The 24,351-nt window shown below is 37.9% G+C and overlaps 1 protein-coding gene across 1 annotated transcript in view; it reads right to left on the minus strand.

Annotated features, from left to right (window-relative positions):
- The window catches only part of cacna1c (calcium channel, voltage-dependent, L type, alpha 1C subunit), a gene marked incomplete at both ends in the record, with an annotated part of 191,722 nt that overhangs the window by 98,085 nt on the left and 69,286 nt on the right, over positions 1 to 24,351 (minus strand). The window contains one exon of the mRNA XM_079263032.1: positions 20,880 to 20,985. Within this exon, the coding sequence (XP_079119158.1) occupies positions 20,880 to 20,985 (106 nt within the window). The remainder of the gene's footprint in view (positions 1 to 20,879; positions 20,986 to 24,351) is intronic.

Genomic DNA, 24,351 nt, shown 5'->3' on the forward strand with positions numbered 1-24,351 from the left:
TAAAAGATACTTTTAAACTTACTTTTTAAACAGTCTGCTTTGAGACATGATGAAGTTGTTTATCTTTTCTTTAGGTTTTTGGCCTTTTTAGAAAAGTTTCTCCCTGTGGGGTTCTACATTTTGTGTTTTTGGTGATGCTTGTGTACAATAGAGCTGACAATATGCTAGTAAGTGAGTTCATCTCTTCGGAGGGTAAATTAAGAGGTATTAACCAGATGAAACGGACACCTGCAGACTTAATCTGTCTGCCTTCCCTTTTTTGTCACGATTTCTAAAGTTTGCAAGGTCTATAGCCAATAAATTCCTTCAAAAGCTGTGTGACAGTTTATCTTTGGAATTAAATCTGACTTCCAGGTTGCTTTAGTATTAAAACTACATTAGTTTAACACAGCAAAAGCTCAGATCACAGAGCTTAACTATTAGCAATGGAGGCTCACCCTGTCAGTCTGTCAGCCTTATAGGATATCATCAGACGAATACGGTGTGGTGAAGATGGTGCTGTGCTTGCAATGGGATTATCTCACAGCACCTCTATAAGCTTCGCTGATCTTTAAACACTTCCAAACATATGTTTACTTGCTCAGATGGGGCAGCAGATACTGGGATACAAGAAAGAAAGGAACTGTTGCGTGTAAACCACATTGTTGGTTTGCGTTACTTCATGTCAGGAAAAAATAAACACATACTAGAAGAAATCAAAATTTCGTTCAGTTTAATTTCAATGTGATACATGAGTTGAAGAATAGCAACAATAGCCCACAATGTATCCTAAAACCTCAAGCCTTAGTGCCATCTTTCAAGAGACAACCAATTGTCAAACATAGGGGATCAACCATTGAGCTACCAAAACATGACACAGCGGATTTAGACTTTTAATATGACACAGCATGTTTACACTGCAGTAGAGCACAGAGAGAAGGAGGGAGGGGACCCACCAGTGAATTTAAGATGGCATTTTAATTAGATCAGGGAGCAGGCAGGGAGAGAAGTAAAAAGATAAGAAGCAAAATGAAGAGGGGATAGGAGCAGGAGGAGAGAGAAGAGATGGAGCCTGCTTTCAACTTTATATTACCCTGTTAGCCTTTGGCTATATAATTAGTGGAAAAATCATATCTTTTCAGAGCTCTGCGATTATCAGTTGTAACATTGTATTGGACCAAACAGTTTTTTTTTTTATTTTTATTTCAAGCATCTCAAATTATTTGTACAATTTCTTAAGAAAAATAAACTAAAACACAAAATTCTGAAGCCGTCGGGGCAATGATAAATCAGTGGTGGTGCTCTGTAGTGTTGACTACAAGACGTGTGGATAGAAAACACATCTTTAATCACATTTTCCTTTTACACCATCAGATCAAACCTGACCACTGACTCTTAGACAGCTTCATTGATTTGATTCTCAGATGAAGTACATCGCCACATCCCACTAGCAGGAGAGTCAAGTGAGGACCCTGCACAGACGGAGGGAATATGTTTCTTGGCCAACAGAGGAGCATTCCCTCAAGATGCTCCCATGCAGCTGGCTGCCTGTTTTAGCTGCTGGCCCACAACATGACTCTGGATAACCAGAAAAAAAAAAATGAACGAGTGGATACACTTTAGCTAAGAATTGACACACCCATACACACATGACATTATTAGCAAAAGCTTCCTATTTAACTAAGAAAGTATAACTTTTTTTCTCCTAACTTTCATCATGTGAAGGAATACTATCTATAGCAGAGGTCTCTAACTCGGTCCTACGAGGTCCGCAATCCAGCAGCTTTTCCATGTATCCTTTCTCCAACACAGCTGATTAAAATTACTGCTTGTTTGTGCAGAATCTGATAGGCTGTTTGATCCATGTAATTTGATTCAGGTGTGTTGAAGCAGAAATACCTGCTGGATTGCTGTTACAGTCACAATTTTTCAGACTAAAACCACAGATGAATGAACAGCCTGCACCTTGGTCTCTTGTCTTGCTAGAAATTAGTAGAAAATGCACTAAATGTTGTTTATAACGTTTTGTATGATGTTCTAAATGTGGTAAGGAGGTGCTTCTTCACATAACTAACAAGCTAAACGCTTAAAATGATCTAAATGTAACCCCAGAGGGCTTAGACCTCTTGTATATAAATACTACCTTTAAATTTGCAATCAGAAAATAAACCCACATAAGCAACTATACAGATAATGCAGAATTTTCACACAAAAAAAATGACTGAACAAAAGCAAATTGATCAAAAGATCTCCCAACAAAGAATAATTATTTGTCAAAAGAAAATAATGCCTTTTGTAATGCTTTAGTTTTAACTACATTAGACATCTCAGTACTTCAGTTCCATCATCATTTTATGATCAGCAGAAAACACCTCACTGTAGTTAGATAGAAGAAAACATCCAAAGAGCATTAAAAAAAAAAAGAGGGTCACACTGAAACGAAGTCTAGAACAAAGACACAAACAGAAATATCCGAATATGGTCATCGATGAAGCACAAGTTGCCTGGCAACCAAAAAGTTTGGCTTGAGTCTCACTGTCAAGTCATTAAGGTTGTGAAACAAACCGTATCCTTTTATAACTTCAGTGAGATCAGAAGAAATATGGAGATCACTGCAAAGCAACTCCACACAGTGAGGAACCTGGACTGCTTTTAGGATAACACACAACAGCTCATTAAAAAGACAACAGTAAAGAACATGATGCTTTGGACGATGTTTGTTCTGTGGACACAATGTCGCACAAAAAAGATCACTAATACATATTTACCCTTACAACCTACTTTTAAAAGTTCTTTGACTAGCTGGAGATAAGAAACACCTTTATTTCTTCATATTCCATCTTGTGTGATTGGCCAATAAGTTTCAGAAATATCAGATTCTTTGATGATCAGATTTACTCACAAGAGCATGATGGTTATCATTGTATATAATGATGCAATCACACACTAATATGCTTTCAGCCTGGAAATGGACACCAAGCTTGCAGTTTGCTCAGGCGCTTTGGTTAATCCTCGCTCCTGAGATAAGGCAGAATAATAGAGCCACCTTTCTCTTTAGAGCATGAAGTGCACTGCACCTCCTTCAGGGTATTCACACATTCAAACCTCACAGATCAAAAACTCAAGTGGCTAAAACTTGTTACAACTCCAATAACATCTCGATCCATTTGTGTGCACAATGAGTTACATATTCCTCAGCACAACAAGTCATCTTCTGAACTGGACAAAAACCACAGCGGTCATCCGTTAGCTGAACAAGCAGGACCATTCACAATGTACACCATAAAGCAGAGTAAAGCAGCTGTTGTGTCTTGTGCCAGATAAGGTGTTTTGGTCATTAATGTGTCATATGTTCGTTAATTCTACTAATTAAGTCTTCAAGTCCTGTAACCTTTGTTTTTTTTTTTTGCTTGGGGGTATTACAAAAGCAATATTAAAAAAATATGTTAACCTCAAATCTAAGTAGATCTGACTAATTTCATTAATATTCACGTGCAAGGGTCAGATGGAGATTTGCTTGTAGGACAGTGGTGATGCATCCCATAACGGTAGGGGGAGCCCTAAAGCAAAGCCTTGGCAGACTGTCAAGTGCAGGGGTTTTAAACGCTGGTTCTTGAGGGTTACTGTCCTGCAGGTTTTAGGAGCTCCATCACACCTGTTCCAGTGAAATGGATCAAAAGTCCTGTTCTACATGCTAACCTATTAGTGTGAGTCGGGTGTGTTGAGGGGAAAGGTCTAAAACAGGCAGGAGAGTTCAACGATTCGGGTTTGAGATGTCTGCTACAGTGAGTACAAATGACAAGAAATTGTTTAAATACATTGTAAATCAGAACGAGTCAAGATCTTTTTGGTAATGATAAGTACTTTTTTCAGTTGATGTTTTTATTGTCAGTTGTTACAAGTTTATAGACAATTTCTGATCCAACTTGGATTATATTTAAAAATACTTAATACTTCAATAATCACTCTGAACTGTTTCAAGTTACATAACATGCACTTTTTAAAGCTTGCTCTATAATATCTCAATCATCCTAATCTGATCATCTTAACCTCCCTCATTTCCTCTTTCTCATCTAATATCTAGTTCCCAAAATTCAGCGATGTACTATCTGCATGCCATTCTTTAACTCTCCCACACACATCAAAGTCTTAGTCAGGCACTTGGTGATGCTAACAGCTAATTGCTAACATGTGACGCTATGTGCTGTTTAACCTTCATAATGAGGAGCTGTGAATATGTGCAGGAGAACAGCTCCAGCAAGTAAAATGCATTGGTTTATGCTGCAAATGTATTTGAAGAAAATCCTTGTGGGTTGAGTCTTCTTTATGGAACCATAGTGAAATACAGGTTTTGCACTGTAAGCCAGACGGCAGCATAGCTCTGAAAGTGTGACAAATTTCAGAGATCCACCTAAAGAGTCGGTTACTACTAAACTATAATGCATTTTAGAGTGGAAAATAAGCAGTAATATGTTTAAATAGGAGGTTACCCATGTTTCTTTTGGGCTTATGGGAAACAAAACTGCATCGTAGACCTTTGGTTACTTCTTTCATGTGAACTCAAACATCTGAATGACACTCTTTCTTCATGCAGGTCCTGGTTTGAAGCGCAGTCCTTACAGACCTACAGCTGGCTCCTCGTGCAGCTAACACAATAAAAAATTTACTACAGGAAAACTGGGAGACTAAACATATTTTCAACCCCCCACCCAACATCTGTTCTGCAAGCATGGTCAGTTGGTTGCATGTTGCAGTTTTTTTGTTTTGTTTTTTTTAAATCTTTTTCCCTTCTTTTTCATTGAGTAAATGTTTGCATGCCAGTGCTGTGCTCAGCTTAGAAGTGAAACGCTCTGTGGGCACTTAAAAGCCTTTTATATAAAGTAAAATCTATTATTCACAGCAGTTAATAAGAGAGCGCTTTTGCTATATGTGTCTGTGTTTGTGTATTTGAACGAACTTTTTTGCACACTCAGTAGGCCTCTGTGAAATGAACTCAGCTAAATGTGTGGGTAGTGCACATCCAAAATATGCCAAAATCTGCTGCATTATTCATCTGTTGGTATTCACTCTGACACCTGATTCGCACCTAATTGTTGGACAGACATATTGAAATGGAATTCTGCAGCCACTGGCAATCCCTGACCTTCCCACTCCGACTCTCTACAGACAGGGTTGCATCAGATGACCTGCATAATTTGGGAGTGGAGAAGATGCTGCAGACTTTAACGCAACTGAACACTTGTGGAGTCAGCTTTGGTATGCTGTAAACGCCAATATGACCAACACAACCATGCTGGTTGACCTTCAACAAAACCTGGTTGAAGAATGGGATGCCATCGGAGTGCAAAATGTGGCCAGGCTGGTGACCAGTTTGAGGAGGAGGTGCCAAGCTGCTGTGGCGGTGCATATCTTCTACACACTGAAGTCCCAGAGAATGTAAAATGACTGAAGTGCAAAAATGGCCAATATGTGTTGTTTTTTTCATTATAACTGTCAGAGAGTGCAATCTTCAAATCCACCAAGCAACTCAAAACTTGAGTGAATATGAAGAGGTGAATATTGCAGGGGCTTTCTGCATATTATCTGCATTTTGGGGGACACCATTCAACTCCCAACTCAGCTTTATTTATAAAGCACTTTAACAAACAAAAAGTAGCAACAAAGTGCTAAAAATTGTTTTCACAACATCAAAAAATTTGAAAAACAGCTGCTACAACATGCTAACTTGTTTTTGATTCCACAAAAGCAGGATCCTTACAAGTTAAACCTCGTAGAGCTTATTTCATGAGATGAAAAATGCACATATTATGAGAAAATATCAGGATTTGATCTGTTAAACTGAAGTCGTCAGCTTTTAGTTCAGCTCAGTTTGAACAGAGATTAATTCTTTTAATGTGGGTTACTCAAGAAAGTATTGCAGCGCACTCATGATATAATGACAGTCCACTGTGTGAAATGCTGTTTCTTTCCACTGATCAAGTCTTTTCAAAGCCTAAACCTCTGGTGGCTAAAGAAACCCAACCAATGGTTTCACATCTGCAAAGCATTCAAACCGTGTAAAAGGTATAAAAACAATGGTGTCTATCTGGACTTCAGAGTAAAGCTCATCCAAATTATTAATGAGATACACACATGCATGTCACAAGAGCAACAGAGTCTCTGTCAAATTCTGACAAATCATAAAGACACCAGTTCTGGTGACAAACCTCTCTGTTAGCCCTGTGCTACCTTGCAACAAAAGTGCTCCAAAGAATCCTTATCGAATTAATCACTGCATCCACAGAGGTACCAGCTTTTATTTGTGGTCTTTGAGGTTTCCCTGTTCACTTCTAAGCCACACTTGCACAGATTTTTTCCACTTTGTATATCTTTCTTTCCCTATCTCCTCTTCTCTATTTTCTCTGCATTTTTGACTGATCTTGCTTTTAGTTAATTAATTTATGATTTTTTTTTTTTTTTTGCTATTTGTTGTTGTCTTTTGTGCTTCTTCACACCATCTGCAATGTTTTGGATGTTTTATGTGAAGCACTTTGAATCATCTTGTACATGAGAGGTTCTATACAAATAAACTTGCCTTGCCTTCCATCTCCACTTCATCACTCTTGCATTTATCTGACACTTTACCCATCTCCAAACTTTTCTAATATCCCAGCTCTTCCCTGTTTTTCCTTCATTATAACTTCTCTGTTCCTTTCTAGATCTCTCAACCTATCTTTTCCTCACCCCCCACCCTCTGTCTAATACTCTGTCACTCTTTCCATCCATTATTCATGGTGCAGTCACAGTCGGCATTAAAGGACCTTGCAATATTGCTACGGCAACAACGCAGCAGAAGCAGCCGCAATGGATCATGGGAAACTGGGTCACCTCCCAGGAGCGGGAGGGTGCAGGGGGTGCAACATAGGGAGGTCGTTGTCACACACACGTGTGTGTACACGCAAGTGGACACACCTGACAGTTCCCCTCTGAAGCAGTACTACTGGAAGAGGGAGGAATGAAACATGCTGAGGAGAGATATAATAAGTGTGATCATGTTCAGGCAAAATCACAGGTTAAAAACAGTGTGCATGAGCTTCATGGTTGAATAAGACAGACAAATGCACTTATCTTCTAATACTTATTCCCTTTGCTCACGCTGCACTGTGTAAATCATGCAATGTTAACTATGTTAACTTTCTTTGGCTGCACAGCATCAAACTGGAGTGCAGAAAACAAAGGACCGTTTTACCCAATGCTCATTCAGACTTAATATTCCAAAGCAATTTGTATAATTTTACACACAATATTGCTCAAACTCTAAATGTTGGATGACAGTTTCGTGCAAGTTTCACATAGCATCTGTTACAATTAATCCAATTTTGTTCTGTGGTAACATAGAGAAAAAGAAAGGCAACATTTCTAAAGCAAACTCCTCTCTGCAGTAGCTTGTTGGATATCATGTTACACAGCAAGTTGCCTACATGTATAAAATTACAAAACTGTTATTGCACATTTTGTTTTGTAAAATGAGGCATTTTCAGAGAAAAACAAAAATTACTCTGTAGTAACTTCTTCTGTGTAGCCCTGAAACATAGATGGGTTTGGAGGAATATAGAGAAATAACGCAACAAAAAACACCCTTTTCACCTTTTTTTTTTAGCAGCCGCAAGCAAGAAACGGACCTAAAGGAAGATCTGAAGCAACAAAACCTCCATCAGAACAAATCTGCCAAAAAGCTGTCCCAAATAATCACAACACCTCCTGCATCTTGTAGATCCTACACCACAACTTAGAAAGAGAAACCAATGTTCCTTTAAACCTTTTTGACACCTTTTCAGCGTCCCTGCTGTGGAGAAGTCTTCAAAGCTGCTAATAAAAGATTTTTAGGAAATGAAGACAGCTACAAACATGACACTGCATTATTAAAAAGTACATTCTTTTATCGTTCCGGCTGATTCAACTCTAAGAAGATTTCAGGGAAGAGGGGTTCTTGGAAGTTACAATTTACAGTATTGATCATGATAAATCTGTCTCCCATGAGCCTCTTAACAATGAATTATACAGCCCAGAGGCGAAACCTAACATCTTGATGTAAACGCACTATTAATCTTACAGTGAGTCATCATTTAAATAGAAAAAAAAAAACACTTGAGATCTTTCACAGCGTAGCAGGTGAGTCTTAATGACACATGGTCCATCTTCTTGATATTCAGCTGCAGCCCCTCTCTCACAAGATCTTTGAAAGCTTCTCCATCTCTGATGTACTTGACTTCATGAACACATTATTTATGGTCATTTTAGACTTATAGCGTGTGATTAACAAAAGAAAACAGCCTGTGTCTCCATTCACACCATTGTTATTAAAAAATGTTGTGTTCCACAAGCATGCATTAATACTTGCCATGGATTTCACATTTACACAAAAAATATACACCAAAAGAAGTCAGTCACATGTTGCTACCAAGGAGGAAAATGGAAACATCTGTTTCTATGGGAACCCAGTTCTTTGATGATGCAGGCAAGCACAAAAACCACACTCGGAAGTGAGCAGATGCACACATAAAAACACAGATCATACTGATATGCTTTCCTAACAGCTTCAACCCAGGTGGAAACATCTATGTAAACTATCACCTTGTGCATCTGTGTGTCTTTAAGAGCAAGGAGACAGAGAAAAGGAGAGAGGAATAGTCTACGGCTGGCGGATCTTAGACCAGATGGCTAAATGTCAGTGAATACCACACCAACATGACTGCTAGATCTCCCTGGCAGAAACAGGACATGGTGTTACACAGCATCACCTATTAATTTAGTGAGCAAGCTGAGGCATTGGCTCGAAAATGGATTTCAGATATCGTGCTTATTGTAGTTCATCTCAGAACTTTCAAAACACATCTGCCAACAAAAATGTGACTTTATAAATGTATGTAAATAATATTTGGAAGGGAAAAAATACAGTCTGGGTTTATTTTTGTGTGTGTGTGTTAGCTTTGCTTTGTTTATACAGTGAGTGTTACTATTTGAACCCATTTAGTTTATAGCAGGTGTGAAGTTTCCATTAGTCCTTTGGCAATTTCATACAAAAGTTAAGTTGAGGGTTAATATATACACACAGCTACACTGTGAAATACACCTGATTGAACTACCCACTTATCCTCTGTGTACAGTCCATTCTAATGTTTGCTATTGATACTATTTATGATGTGAATGTGTGTGTCATACCACAATACCAAAGACAGTGTGCATCTCCAAATAATGTGGTTTTGAAAGTGACTGAAGAAAACACGAAACAGGAAAGGAAGGCAATGGTCATGTAATGGGCATAACAAAATTACAGCCAGTGTTGGTTATGGAGAAAGAGATCATTTAGAACCTGTATTGTGCACATAAAACACGTGCACATGAGCTATGCTAAATGGTGTGCAGTTGACGTGATGGTTTTACATGACCGATGATAGACTGGTAAAGACTATAAGAGGGGATTACAAAGACAAAGCAGATGGGACTAGAACAGAATAAAGGAAAACAACCGGGGTGGTACAGAATAAGAAGGAGCCAGGATCATTTGCTCCTAACTGGCTGCTGGTCCTACAGTTAATGGTACTCATGATGTTGTCCTTTATAATTCAGCAGTACTGCAGCTACCTAGTGCTCAAATAGTTATGCAAACTTGCTTTTTTAAAGGTTAACTCATGTGTGCGTATGATTAGTCTACTGCACTATGTGTACAACATCTTCAGGAGACTATTCCATACTTGCTGATGTTTTTTATGGGTTAAGATTGGGAAATAAGTTTAAGCAGCATGAAATCCTCAATTTCTGCTAAACAGGTTTTTATGGATAAAATAATTGTTTACACCAACTGTTGTAACGGACTACTTTACTGGACCCTTGCTGATGTAACATAACTCTTTATGTTTACAGCACCATCTGTTTAGCTACAGTTATGACTGCAGCCTGAAATAATATAGCCTAGCCATCATTATTCAAATCTCAAGAATCGTAGCTTTGCAATTATGTATAGATCATTCCCATCTGTCATCATGTAAACAGTTATAAAAATAGCAATGTTTTTTCACAGTAATGATATGATGTTAACTGTTGTCATGTTGAGATATTCTCAATTTTTGCATTGCATCAATGTTTGCTGCATATGCATGTTTTTTTTTTTACTAACCTTTGACATAAATCCAGAACACCACATCCTGTCTGGTTTTCAACCAACACAAACAAGCTCATGTCACAAGCAAGCTCAGATGCTAATCACACTTCACTGGCTTCCGGTTGCAGCATGCATCAAATTTAAAGCTTTGCTTCTGGCTCACAAAACAATAACTCAAATGGCTCCTGTCTACCTTCACTCCTTAATCCAGACCTACACTCCCTCTCGACAGCTACGTTCCACCAGTGAAAGACGCCTCATGTTATCACCAACATGTGGGACTAAATCCTAAGACAGACTCCTTTCCTCTGTTGTGCCACAATGGTGGAATGACCTCCCAAACCCTGTCTGCTCTGCAGAGTCCTTGTCTCCTTTAAAGAGCAAGCTGAAGGCTCTTCAAGGAGCACTTCCACACTTACTTTAGTTATATTCATCAGATGAGTTGGAGAACTTAGCCCAGTTTTTTGCAACAAATATTATGGAATTTATTCTTTGCATTTTAACATAGGTAATATTGTGGGGTGGCAAGGGAGAAAAATAAAACAAAACAAACAAAAAAAGCCCGTAGCACTTCATGGAAGGACCTGCATCCTACTTTACAGTTCACCAGCACCTTCCTACGATGTGCTCTACTGTTTGATTTTGTGCATATGGTGTTCTCACTCATATGTAAGTCGCTTTGGATAAAAGCATCTGCTAAATTACTGTAGAATAGAATAGAATAGAACATAAAGAGGAAATACTTTCCACAGCTGAAGGTCCTATTTCCATGAACCAGCGACCTTCTTGCTGTGAGGCCACAGTGCTAACCACTATGCCACCGTGCAGCCCTGATTGTTACATTCAGTCCAGCTTTATTTGTATAGCGCCACTTCACAACGGTGTCACCTCAGGGCACTTTACAGACACATCAGTTTGTGCCACTTCATTAGAAATAGAATAGTTAAAGAGATGCAATACAACTTTTGGCCAGTAGGGGCACTAAACCTTTAACTCCCTACAGGCTACACAACACGTTTACATCATTAAATAGTCTCTATCCTTTTCCTAGAATAGTGGGTTTTTTAAAAAATATTTATATGAATGATAAGAAATGCATTTACTGCAAACAAATCAGCCCAACTTTTGAAAACTGTTTAGGGATTCATGTTAGCTTTAGCCAGTTAGTTTCAGCTAGCTGCATTTAGCTTCCACTAAGAAGCAAAATAAATATACAGATGTATACTGTGATATTCTTCCCCTTATCAGGGATTTACTGGCATTGTTTTGCATAAATGCCAGCTGAAAGATATGAAAAAGTTCATCCGATTTTGGAATATTTGCACAACAGGCAAAGAGCTAATGTACCAGTCTGATAACACAGAGGCAAACACAGAGTGGGTTTTGCATTCACACTGTTCTTTCGTCAGACTCCAACAGGTGAATTCTTTGCCAAGGTCAGCTTGTTCCTCTGGTCTTTCCTACTTTATCTTTCTGGCCTCCACAGTCACCGTTTTCACTTTGTTACTTTGTTCAGCAATGACAAACTATCATTCAAAGAAAAGGAAAAAGTAGCACAAAGCAGAGCCCTCTGCTTATAGAGGGGCAGCCATAAAGCAAAGTACTCCAGGTCCCATGATACACCTTATAAATCATCCATTATTATTCATATTAGACTAATGTTTTGGTCAAAAGTGACATAGTATCCTTTTAAGGAAAACCAACTGATTGCATATAATCGTGAGCATGCAAGAGGTGATGGTGGTTGTGACAATGTTGCAATATGTCTGTCAGCTGGCAGTTATAGATTTTTGTAAACCAGAAATTTTAGAAAATCATACAGGTCTTGAGCACCATCAACCATATATTTTAAAAAACATTGATGTCTCACCTGACCACATAAGTGCTGAACTGGCTTGGAAAGTCTAAAGTCTGCTATCAGCATCCTTCATTAGACACAGTTGACAGCAAATTAACAGTCATTCGATAGCAGCAGCTAGTTCTTTGCCACCCAACATGGCGGCGCAAACAACGTGATGTCACTGAGAATGGTCTCACACAGGGGTGAGCAACTCTGGTCCTCGAGAGTCACAGTCCTGCCGGTGTAAAAGAGTTTCCCTGCTGCAACACACCTGACACACATCAGACTTAATTAGAAGACTTGTGCAGAGCTTGGCATTAAACTCGGCATTGGCTAGTTTTCTTGAACAGAGCCTTAAAGCTTTACGTTCCGGACATTTGCCATTAATGCAAACACTGATAAGAATGTCCCTGACAGAAATGGGGACATTAAGACTGACACCGCTCCCTGTGGTGGGGTTGAACTATGAGTTGCAGTGATGGACAGAGACATTACTCTCTGGTCTCCCTATGTGCTTTGCGAGAGCTGTAATGTGGGTCGATGTGAGGCAGAGTTGGACTCTTTTAGCTCAGTAAAAATATCCTGCTCCATCTTCCTTCTCTCTCTCATTGCCTCAAACTAACACCTCTCACACTTTGTCACTAGGACATCTGGAGCCCAGTGCAAACATTTAGAAATGCACCTCCTTACTATTTAATCTCTTATCAGACTGTTGCATAATATTAATAGACAGTTCCTGGATATCAGGAAAAGTTCATTTTAGGTTGCTGGTGCTCACTTCACCTGATTTAACATTATTATGTAAAAAACTAACATGGAGGGGTGCTCCATGTTAGTTTGGCAAGTCAGATCTATTTGCATTGAAAATCAGTCCCTATTTATGTCTTCCTACACACATAAAATGAACATTATCACATACAATTGTATAAAAACTACTTGGTATTCATGTTATTCTGAAATTAAATTTGAATCTCAATAAAACATACAAATAAACTGTGGATAGGCCACAACCTTCTTTAAATAACATTCTATGGACAGACATCAAGACAACGTGCAACCGTCTGGGAATACAGTGCATCAGTTTGTATATAGATGATGAAATTAGGGTCATAAAAAAAGGACCGGCCTACAGTAAAAGGTCATGAAGTATCTGCCATCATGGAGTGGCCTGGCTGCCTCTGGTGTAGGAGAAGTAATAGCATTAGAAGATAGCCAAGGTTTTGAAGAGAGAAATCTATCCAGTATCAGAATGCAGAGCCTGAGATGAAGATATTATGTGTTACAGTAAGACAACAACCTTAAACGTACATCCAACAACTCAGAAGAATAGCAAAAAAAAAAAAAAAAACTGTGAACAGTTTTAAAATAGAAAAGGTATTTATAAAATAGTTGAGACACAAGACAATGACAACTCCCAGGGTAGACTGGAGTTCTGCAAATACCAAAGGAAGAGTATTGGGAAGTGAGAACTAAATTAATCTATAGAAACAGACAGTTTTTCCAAATTTCTATTCAAATGTTTTGATTATACAGAATAAAACTAGTTTATTTGCTGTTGTACACAATCTGATACTTTTTTTCTGCTACAATACAATCATGCACTACAATAATTTTGACATATTACACAGAAATAAACAGTGAATATACAGAAATGATTTTTGTTCGTTTTTTAAAAAATATTTTGTAAAAAGACCAAATAAAGAGTTCAGGTAAAAACATGGACTTTTTTCTCCCATTTTTACTTGGGTTTGTGTTTGAAAGGGTGAAAGAAAATGCTGTGATACTTCTTGGGAAAAACAACAACAAACCTTTCTTTCTTTGACAGAACACATGAGGTGTTCTGGTGAATTAGAAAATTTGTTTAGATAAAGAAGACAATACGCCACATAAAGTATTTTATAGTTGATCAACTTTTCAGGTCAATTCAAACCTCTGCAACTGATTAGAGAAATAGGGAAATGTTTTCATTACTGATTTTTAAACCCCCAATGCTAATTCACATGGAATCAATGATAACACTTGTTTCTTGTAATAAAAACATGGAAGAATCTCCAAGCAATGACTCCTCAAGCAAACACATCATTTAAACTGGTTGTACTAGAGGCCACATATTGTACTGAGGACTGACTGATGTGTGTTAAGACCTCATAAATGCAGTAATAAATCACATTATTCTGCCTACTTATATATATTTCATAATCAAATACTATGTCACTCATCTTAATAATCCTTTAAAAAACTAGTATGTTCTTATATAACTGTTCACTCATCAACATAAATCACTAGTTGCATAACATGCAACATCTGTAGCCTTATCCAGATGTATGCAAAGTGTCTTTTTTCCACTAAGACTATTTAGATGCCACAGTCACTACAAGAAACATGGAGCCAACCTGTTTAGATAAGTGATTGTACAGATCGTACTTCTCCAGCTATAAATAAATATTCCTAGCAACGAGTAGAGCAGCACCCATGGGAACAGCATGTTAACTTTATCCTTTACAGCAGAAACAAATGGGAAAGAGAGTGGTAAGCACCCTATAACACACACTATATAATATAAAGAGCAAGAGATGGATCATGGAACAACCTTAAGTCAGATAATTAGTTTAAAGAAATTTAATATAACTTAAAGGGTAAACAGGGAGCCCCAGCTCTGACGTAAAATGTTAACATTCAAGCGCACGAGATAAAGCGCCAGATAAACAAACATGATTCCTCTGGAGCAATAATTTCATTAATCTAAACCAAATGCAATGCATTTACAAAACCTCCCATCCTTTTTGTGTATTTACACAACATCAATGTGTATCATGTTACTTTTTTCATAGTAAAAAGAGATCTCAAGAATGTTTAAACTTGCCAAAAACTTTAATAGTTTAAACAGACATTTGTCTTCTGTAATAGAGTACATGTGAAGTGTTGTTGTTGTTAAGTAAGTTTAAAAGTCATACATAATCCTAACAAAATGCTTTGCATATCACTTTTCTGAAACACGTCCAACACAAAGCGCTTTACAAGAAGCGATGAGGTCATCTAGGTCAAAGTGATCTTTACTCGAACACAATAATAAAGATTGCCAAAGGAGGCATTTGATGGGAGATGTGCAGCTCTGTGGGTAATGATGGGAGCTCTAAATAGGAAGGTTCAACCTCACTTTGTCACCAGCTGTTATCTGGTGTACCTAGCTTTCTGCAAGTTAGCAAGGTAAAAAAAAAAACTAACCTGTTTGTTTGGGTTATCTGATGAGGTGAAAAATAACACAAAACACAAAAAATGCTCAACTAAATAAAAATATTTAATTTATGCATCAAAATTAAAGTTTTCTGTCCTGTTTCTAGAATACATGACAATTGAGCAATCGAGGAGTCAAAGTGACATTAAATTAATAGATGGAGTGCTTATGTGTATTAAATGAGTTAGACTTGACAGTACTGTGTATTGTGAAGGTGGGTTATCTAATTTCCAGCCACTGTTATTGGAATATACAGACACAGCTGCTGAATCTCCCTCTGTCTTTGAAAATTGCTTAAAAAAATATATATATATATATGTGTATGTATGTATGTATGCACGTGTGTGTGTGTGTGTGTGTGTGTGTGTGTGTTTTATGTGTTTCATTCAGATAAAAGTGCTCATTTCACATACTTTCTCCAGAACCAGCAGCTTATTATTCTATCACCAAACACCCTGACCCTTTCTGCTTATGCAGACATGCATACATACATCATAACTGTGAACAACTATGAACTCAGGTAAATACACTTTTATGAATGATGTGCAAGCAGATGCAATAAAAATGTTTTATAAACACAGAGAAATCATAAACGGCTGTCTGCACAAACACTGTATCACACTGACATTATGCCAGACTTCCATCGCTTTGAAAAACAGTGTGTGCGAGTAAATGTGCATGTGTTCACACCTTTTCTTTTCACCAGTCAGTATTTTATCTGCTGTGTTGTATTGATTAGCTCATAGGGATGGAAACATTATTTTATCAGTTTCAAAATATTTATAACGATCCCATGAGGATGGAGTAATGAAAAAGGGACAAGTGCATTAGTGACTGTAAAAGAAAGCAACTGGGGAGAAACTGGGAGAACAAAAGTAGAAGCAAAGTAAAATAGTTATTGCAATATATTCAGAGGGATCTTTACAGTTTCAGTCTAAATCAAAGTGCAGCACATATTTCCTTCCTGAGAGTGGAAATTCTCACACTTTGGTTCCTATCTGCCTTTCCTCTGTAACCAAGGGCAGATGAGGAGCATCACTACGGTTACCATATCCATGACAACCTCTCCTACTGCTATTATTGGTCATGTCGTCAAGGAGACAGAGCAGCACATTATGGGATGCAGACAGAAATAGAAAATCATGTACAGGAAGCAATTCAACAGATCTCTGGTATTACATAAGAGGGACTTGTGCAACTCTAACAGGGGGTGCCGTGTTGGTTCTAAAATTTAGATTCAGTCCCAGATATCGCAGGGTTAGAGGTAAGTATCAAGAGGATCAACAGGATACTGAACCACTGCAATGCTGCTGCTGTTTTGATTTTATCACTGAAAAAAACAAAACAAAACATAAGAAAACAAGCTTTAAGTTTGTCATTTGACTACAACCAAAAAAAATCAGGTTAAACAGGAAACAATATAAACAAACACACTAAACACACAAAATACTATAAAATGTGTAATATCCTTTTAAGTATTATACAACTTTCTAATCATGTAAATCTGATACTAGATATGCCTGGAGAGCTATTTGGTTTATTTGTGTGTCTTTTAGCAGAAATGTTACATTGTGAGTCAGATAAACCCATGATTTAACGACTGAAAGGATGATTTATTGTAAATAAAAAGAGGCACTGTTGCGGATTAAGAAACTGCAAGTAGTATGGATTCAAGCAGGCTTGAGTTTAACTTCTCTCTCATGATCCCAATTGAAAGAACTCAGTTTGCTTAATTGCAAATAAAATGTAAACATAATTGCTTGCATATCTAGCAGTGTATGATATATGATTGTTTTGATCATAATGGTCATGTTATGTATTAGTTATGAGGCATGCACTGTGCTGTAAAATAATTCAAACTAAGGAGGACCAATTCCACTTTAGAAATGCTCCAGTAGACGTACAAAGCACAATGCATTTATAATGAGCCATCAGCAACTTTATGTTGTTCGACCACACTGTGCCTTGGCTGTATTTAATATTCCAATGCATGCGCATGTTTTTCACTTACTCCCTGTCATTTGTTATTCTCTCTCTTTTTTTAAAGAAGGAAAACATATTTAAGTGCTGTGCCTGAACTAAACCAGCTCAGACATATGCTGTGATGTTAATGATCTTGACAGTTGCTTGTGTTTGCATCCTTCCTTTGCCAAAAATGACTTCTTTACTTTTACAGACTTACTTTGCTCAACCACTCCCAGGCAGACAAATAGTTAAACCATATATTTAAAACTCTGTCCATCTGCACACGGCTTCCTGTCTGTCAGAAGGTTTTAAAACTAATTGACCACAGCTGTGGTGGTGCTGAGTAACTTGTGCTCGGTGATATGGACGTCTGTGCTGTATCTGTTCATTAACTTGGGTGGTTGGGAGGGGGGGGGGGGGGGGGGGGGGCACCTGTACAGTCAAAAATAACCCTAAAAGAAATACAACAATAGTCTTTTGGATGCAGGCTTAACAAAGATGCAGCTAATTTATAGACTTTCTGACTTTCTGAAAGGCTGCACAATAAGAAGAAATCATTACAAAACATATCTTTAAAACAAATACAAAACATTTCTCAAAACTTAATGGGAAAACACAGAAAAGTGATTGAACTAATGTAAAAATACTGCATGTAAAATAATGCAAAAAACATTCAAATTGACACCTTTTGCAGGATTCCTCGAGTGACTCATTTACTTGCACTCATACTGTATCATTATGTAACACATCAGGCGCACAGTAAACAAATAGAAACAAATATTATGCTGCCCAAAACGATTCATGGACAGATAAAAGTAACAGAAATCTGAACATCATTCTATGAATGTGGATCTACTGAATGTCACACCACTTGTTTCTCTAAATAAGTAACAGAGCATGCATGTACATGCTTGCATGTGAATAGCTTCACATGGTGTAGCACTCCATGAACTCTCCAGAACAAGTGTGGCAAAATAATCCCAAGAAAGAAGGAAAGAAAGGGTCAAAGGCAGAGTGACAGATGTTTCATGGTCTCAGAGGGATTAGTGTCTCTCTCTCTTAATAATACACACTGGCACAGATCTCTAAGCTGGCACTTCGTCACACATATACACACACATTATAAACACATACCAAATGGAGCCTAAAATTCTGAGATCTTCTGGCTGTGAGACACTGGTTTGATTAGTTTAGGAAAGTAGAGTAATGATTTCTAGCATTGGAATTTTACAAAAACTACTTGATGACCAAGGTGTGGACTTAAATACTTTTCTTTACCCTTTTTTCCAGGTAAAATGCTTGTAAACCTTGGAAATTTGGAAAGCCTTTGGTTATCAAGCCTTTGGTTATCAGGCCCCCCTCTCTCATGGAATAAGCTCCCAGTTAGTGTTAGGGAAGCAGACACCCTCCCCACCTTTAAGACTAGGCTGAAGACTTATTTTTATGATAAGTCCTATAACTAGGGATGGTTAGCATCCCTTAGTTATGCTGCTATAGGTTTAGACTGCTGAGGGACATTTCCTGATATACTGAGCTTCTTTCTCTGTATCTCTCTCTTTTATTCCCCCCCCGCCCCCAATAACAGTGTTGCATCATTAACATGTATGTCTCATGTCTCAGCAGGTCTCCCTGGCCGGGAGTAGCAGTTCCTGTTGTCTGTCATCTATCTGTCCTCTTCCCCCCACACAGCAGAGGCAGATGGCTGCCTGTCCTTGAGCCGGGTTCTGCCGGAGGTTTCCTTCATTTTAAAAGGGAGTTTTTTCCTTCCCACAGTTGCCAGTGTGCTTGCTCAGGATGGGAGATTGAGTTGGACCTCCAACTCTGTTGGTTTCCTTATATAGGCTATTATGAATTGGCTTTTCATTATGTTTTTTTCTCTGTCTGTAAAGCGTCTTGAGATGGCATTGCCGTGATTTGACACTATATAAATAAAGTTGAAGTTGAAGATAAAGTTGAAACATAACTTGGCCTGACCTGACAAGCTTTTGGCTGTAATGCTGCTAGTGGACTGATCAGCCACTGAAATTGTAACATATGATTAAAAATCATACTAAATGCTGGTTAATATTACCACCACAAAGATGGATTCATGATATTATGTAGCTTGTATTGTATCCAATGAGGATTAAATAGCCATATATCAAATTCATGCGCTTATACTGAACATTTCATTAAGATCAGTGTTTTTGCAAGAAAGTATGTCCATAACCCAGCTGCAGTACAAACAGTTACAATAACAGTTAACAACAATACTGGAAACAACTGATATTTACCAACAAAATCGCCATTTCCTGAACAGGACAATCACAAACACTGTTTTTAAAAAAGCCCCTAAAAACTAAACCAAACAAATTTTTAAACATCAAACTTTAGCAACTGACTGTTCAGTGGTTACATGAACGTAACCCCACTTATGACACCAACATACCGCATTAAACTGCTACCTGCAGCAGCCGTGTGTTGGGTTTAAAATGACTTACAGAGCACTGCTAGCACATGGCAACTAGTCACACCTCATGAAGGAATTCATTTGCCTCATTAGCATGATTGTCTCAAAATGTCATGTAAGAATTATTGTCTGTTGCGTCTAGAAAAGTATCAGAAAGTTGACAATGCAGCAGTTTATTGTGGAAGGCTACAGAAAAGCTACTGTATGGTGGAACATGAAGGAGGATTTAGAGAAAAAATATACATGCTAAATCTGTTCGACAATGGATCTAAAAAACAGGTGAAACTTCAAGCAACTTGAAGATTTTGAACAACCATTATGTGACTTATTAGACACAGCCGTTAAAAACAGGAAGTCATCAGAGAAGACTGTCTCGTGAGTACGCTTTTGGTCTTGAATCATGTGCTGGCTCCCTTCAAGAACACCCAGTCATCACATTTTGAGTAGTCCTGCCATAAATGCACAGAGAGGATAGACAGCTTTTTGAGAACCAGTGAAAATCTAATGAGAAACCCACTAAGTTAATAAAGCATCTGGGTAGACATGTGAGAGCAGCAGCTTTAGAAACTGTGTTTGGTGTTGCTTGGCAATGAGTTTTTCTGCTTTACTAAGAAGAATATGTCACATTTAGTGATTTAGCCCATTAGACTAATGACATTTTGGGCTTGCATATCATTTAATTAAGCAAGTCAAATCAGTCTAACACAAGAGCTCACAGTGGAACATATATTCTTCTTCCCATAAAGAAATTTTGCTTTCCCACTGATCAAATGAACTCATTCAAGAGTCCTAATTTAGAATAACTAAAGCCAGTCATTTCTTTTAGGCTTCACACAAAGCATTACTATAAGACTATGTCGGAGTCAGTAATGCTAAAAAGAAGCTAGCATGCCAGGTAATTGTTCTCCTTATTTTTCTCCCGCACACCTAGTTTCTTGTCCTCCATGGTTATCTTCTTACACAATCTGTCTTTCAAACCATCTTTTTGAATGATCACATCTGTATTTTACCTTCATGAAACAGCAAAAGCATTGGGTAGATAGAAGGCAGCAAACCACACAGTGAAATCAGCCAACAATATGCAAATGTCACAAAGAGGAAAACACTGCTCATGTGCGGCTTCATAAATCCCATTCATTCTGAACAAGTTATAATCAGGATATTAAAAACAACCCATGCTAAGAGCATACTGCAGCCAACGGGTCAAACAGCTGTTTAAATCAGCAACCTTTAACCCAAACAGTGACTCCGAATGATATCCTTTACTCACCAGGTTGGAGTTGGTGGCATTTGAGTCATCCTCAGGGAAGGGGATGTAGACAGCTAAGGCCACACAGTTAGCGAAGATGGTCATCAGTATGATGATCTCAAATGGTCTGAGTCCAGGGTTAAGGAAAAACAAGGGGGAAAAACAGCTTGCAATACAAATATGACATAGAGAGTTTCATCTACATGACTGATTGATTAATATTAGCTTAGTTTGAGCTGTATTAGAGGGTCACTGGATTGGCATTTTTAAAATATAAACATTTTAAAATAAATAAAAACCTTTAGAAACATAAAAATAAAAAACTTTGGTTTCTGATTATCCTGAAATACTTCAAATCAGGGAAATTGTTTTAACAGATATATTTCTAGACAAACTAATTCTTACATAAGAAGGGGTGATATATACACAAACCACACAGCAAAAAGCACAAGCATGGTGCACACACACAGAGATCAAAGATTTTGAATTAGCTTTTTTGTTAACAATAAGACAAGTTGAGTAGCTAAGGAACCTCCTTGTGCGTACAGGAGGTGGTTAGAGGGACAGTGCATCTCCTAATATGGGTGTGTTAAGCGGCAGGCCTGTCGCGTGGAAGACGGGATGTGGACAGAGAGAGAGAGCAGGATGGAATGAAAGGAGAGACATGGAGGGTTTTTATTTGGAACGGTCCTTGAGAGGGGACTGACCTCATTATTTTGGGCCTCTGAGAGAAAGGGTGAACCGAGAGTGAAGAGATGGAGGCAGAGAAAGGGAGAGAATGTGAAGGAGAGACGGAGGAGGTCTGCTTTTCATCAACACAATTACAAACTGCTGCTGCTGTCACCTCCCTCTTCTTCTTGCCCTCCCCCTTTCTTTAATTCTTTCCTTCCTGGTGTACTTTTTCCTTTTTTCTTTCTGTCTTTTTTCTCTATCTTTTTCACTGAAAATTATTTTCCAAGTGTTTTTTTTTCTGAAACCCCTAAAATGCCAGTGTTTGACCTGGTACTGGCCTGGTGGACCCTCTCACTACCAGGACCCCCCAGTGGACCAATAAATAAAAAACTAGAATAATATTTTAAAAATAAATATTTTCCAAATACCAACCAGGAAATCAATACTTGAATAAAGTGTTTAGGGACTTTTTTTTTTTATTGCACTTTTCTGGAAGAAAGCACATCTTATCAGTTATTCTTTTCACCCTCTTGACCATCCTGACATTTGAGCTAAGTATGATCTTAATACATCAAACAGATTTATTTTAAAAAGTGTTTTACATGGCTTTCTAAAAAATAACACTGAATTCAACTTAACAAAATTAAAAAAAAAAAAAAAGGCTAAAATTTCTCATTATCTCAAAAGGATTTTGAAATTATTGAACATTTCCTAAATGTTTTTATTTAAAGATCTGTAGAGCAGTAGAAACATTGAAAACTCTTAAAAACTAATTAATTGTGTTTTACAAATGAAGCTGCTGAACAATTTTCCTTTAGTGTGCCTTAATGATACTGGCAGACTTATTGTGTGTTGTTCCACTACAGAAAACATGATGCCTACTATTAAGTTTAGAGCTCTGACTACTGTTTTAAGAGTGGATCTGCAGATGGAGAAAGAATTACAGGGAGGAAAAAAAACTTGCAATGTGTTGTTTATGTTTGGATTAAGTACTGACCCTTGAACAGTGTCAGCCACTAGATAATTCAGCTTATTCAGCCTGGGACCAAAATGCATCAAAATTAATCACTCACCCTGTACCAAGGCCTCATTAAACTCACTTAAGACATGTGGGGACCCACTGAAACACAAGCCTGTGACTCACTGTGGGTTCCTGACCCATAATTTAAAAGAAAAAACCTTGAGGTCTGCTTCTATCAACTCGATAATAAATCTTCTGTCTGCTGTGCTGCTGAGAGCAAAACAACAAATTGAGGTCTGAGCAAGGAATCAAATCCAGCTCTGAGTCTATTAATAATGAAAATTAACAGGCTCAACAACAGCAGCAGTATCTCCTCTTCAACAGCACGGAGAAGAGAAATATCAGCTGAATTTGGGATTTGTTAGACTTCAGCTATAAACTAACTGGTGGGACTGATTGTGATAATTGTATAAAAACAGCAGTTGGTTACATAACAATTAAATACACATTTGGATGCCTGTGTCTTGCTTATGGCTGAAGGAATACAGTATTCATTGTCTGGTTCATTTTTAAATGTGTTATTTTACCAAACCAACTGAATGTACTTAGGACATATTGTCACACTGGGATTGCATCCACACACACACCAGGAAGCAGTAATTTTCTTCAGCTAGTGGCTCATGCAAATATCTCATGTGGCTCATAATAACATAGATAATCTGTTATCTTGACAAACCGTGGGCATCCCGATATAATTACCAGGAGAAAAAAACTTGACGCTCTGCTTTGCTATGCTGAGAAGATTTTACAATTAATATTAAAATAAAAACATAAAAGTGTGTGTTCTTTGCATGCAGTCAGTGGCACTTTACTGAACAACCACTTATTTTGATTTCATCTGAGATGATATGGTTGGTGGGCATTTATTTGCCCCTGCTCTCTCTATGTCTCTCCCATTGACCTTCCAGTGTCCACATAATGCTCAAATGGTATAATTACCCAGCATGAGACGGGACCGGGTGCCTCAGTGCTTTCTCATCTGCATGTAGCTGTGTTTGTGTTCTTCAAAAGTGTTAATGTGTGTCCTCTAATCTGCCGGTGTATTTGTGCATTATGTGCGAGCTTTGACAGGCCCCATCGACCTGTTGAGAGCAGTAGCTGTTGTCATGGTAACAGAAGAAGAAAAGAGGAAGATTTTGGATCCGTTACCTCTAGAGAGTGAGGGGTACTGCATGATGTGCACACACTTATAACCTATTAAAACAGAATGAAACCATGTAGGTATAATTTTATATGTATAAAATTCATCGGCTAATGTTTGACATTTACCCAGCCTGCAGATACGAAGGATATCCCATAATACAACATTTGGATAAACAACGTAAGCAACAGATATACACTTTTTTTTGTTTTATTATTAATATAACTTTTCCAGATTTTTTTCTTTTGAGTCATTTTCCACAGCAGACCATGCTTACCATTCATGCATTTCTCTTCTAACTCCCTCACTCTTCTGTCCTTTTCTTCCTCCATACCCTTTGGATCTGTGTGAATGAATGATTCTGGGAATTGTGGGTAATGATCTGCAGAGTCATCAGTCACTAGCTTATATTGCTTAAATGACCCTGAGGGTTTATTCTTCCTCATTCCCATTAAATAGTTCTTTTTTTTTCTTTTTTCCCAGCTTATACACTACTGGAGCAAACGATTTAAGACTGGTGACTGACTATGACTCAGTAGCCTGACTAACTCTAATCCTGCGATCGGGGGAGCCAGGTGTGTGTGAATCACAGATGTATGACTGGCACCTGGTTAGCACCTTTTTGCATAAAAGAATGAAATTCTGGAGTGAATGGCGAT

Source organism: Telmatherina bonti (assembly GCF_933228915.1).
Source record: "Telmatherina bonti genome assembly, chromosome: 23".
NCBI lineage: Eukaryota > Metazoa > Chordata > Actinopteri > Atheriniformes > Telmatherinidae > Telmatherina > Telmatherina bonti.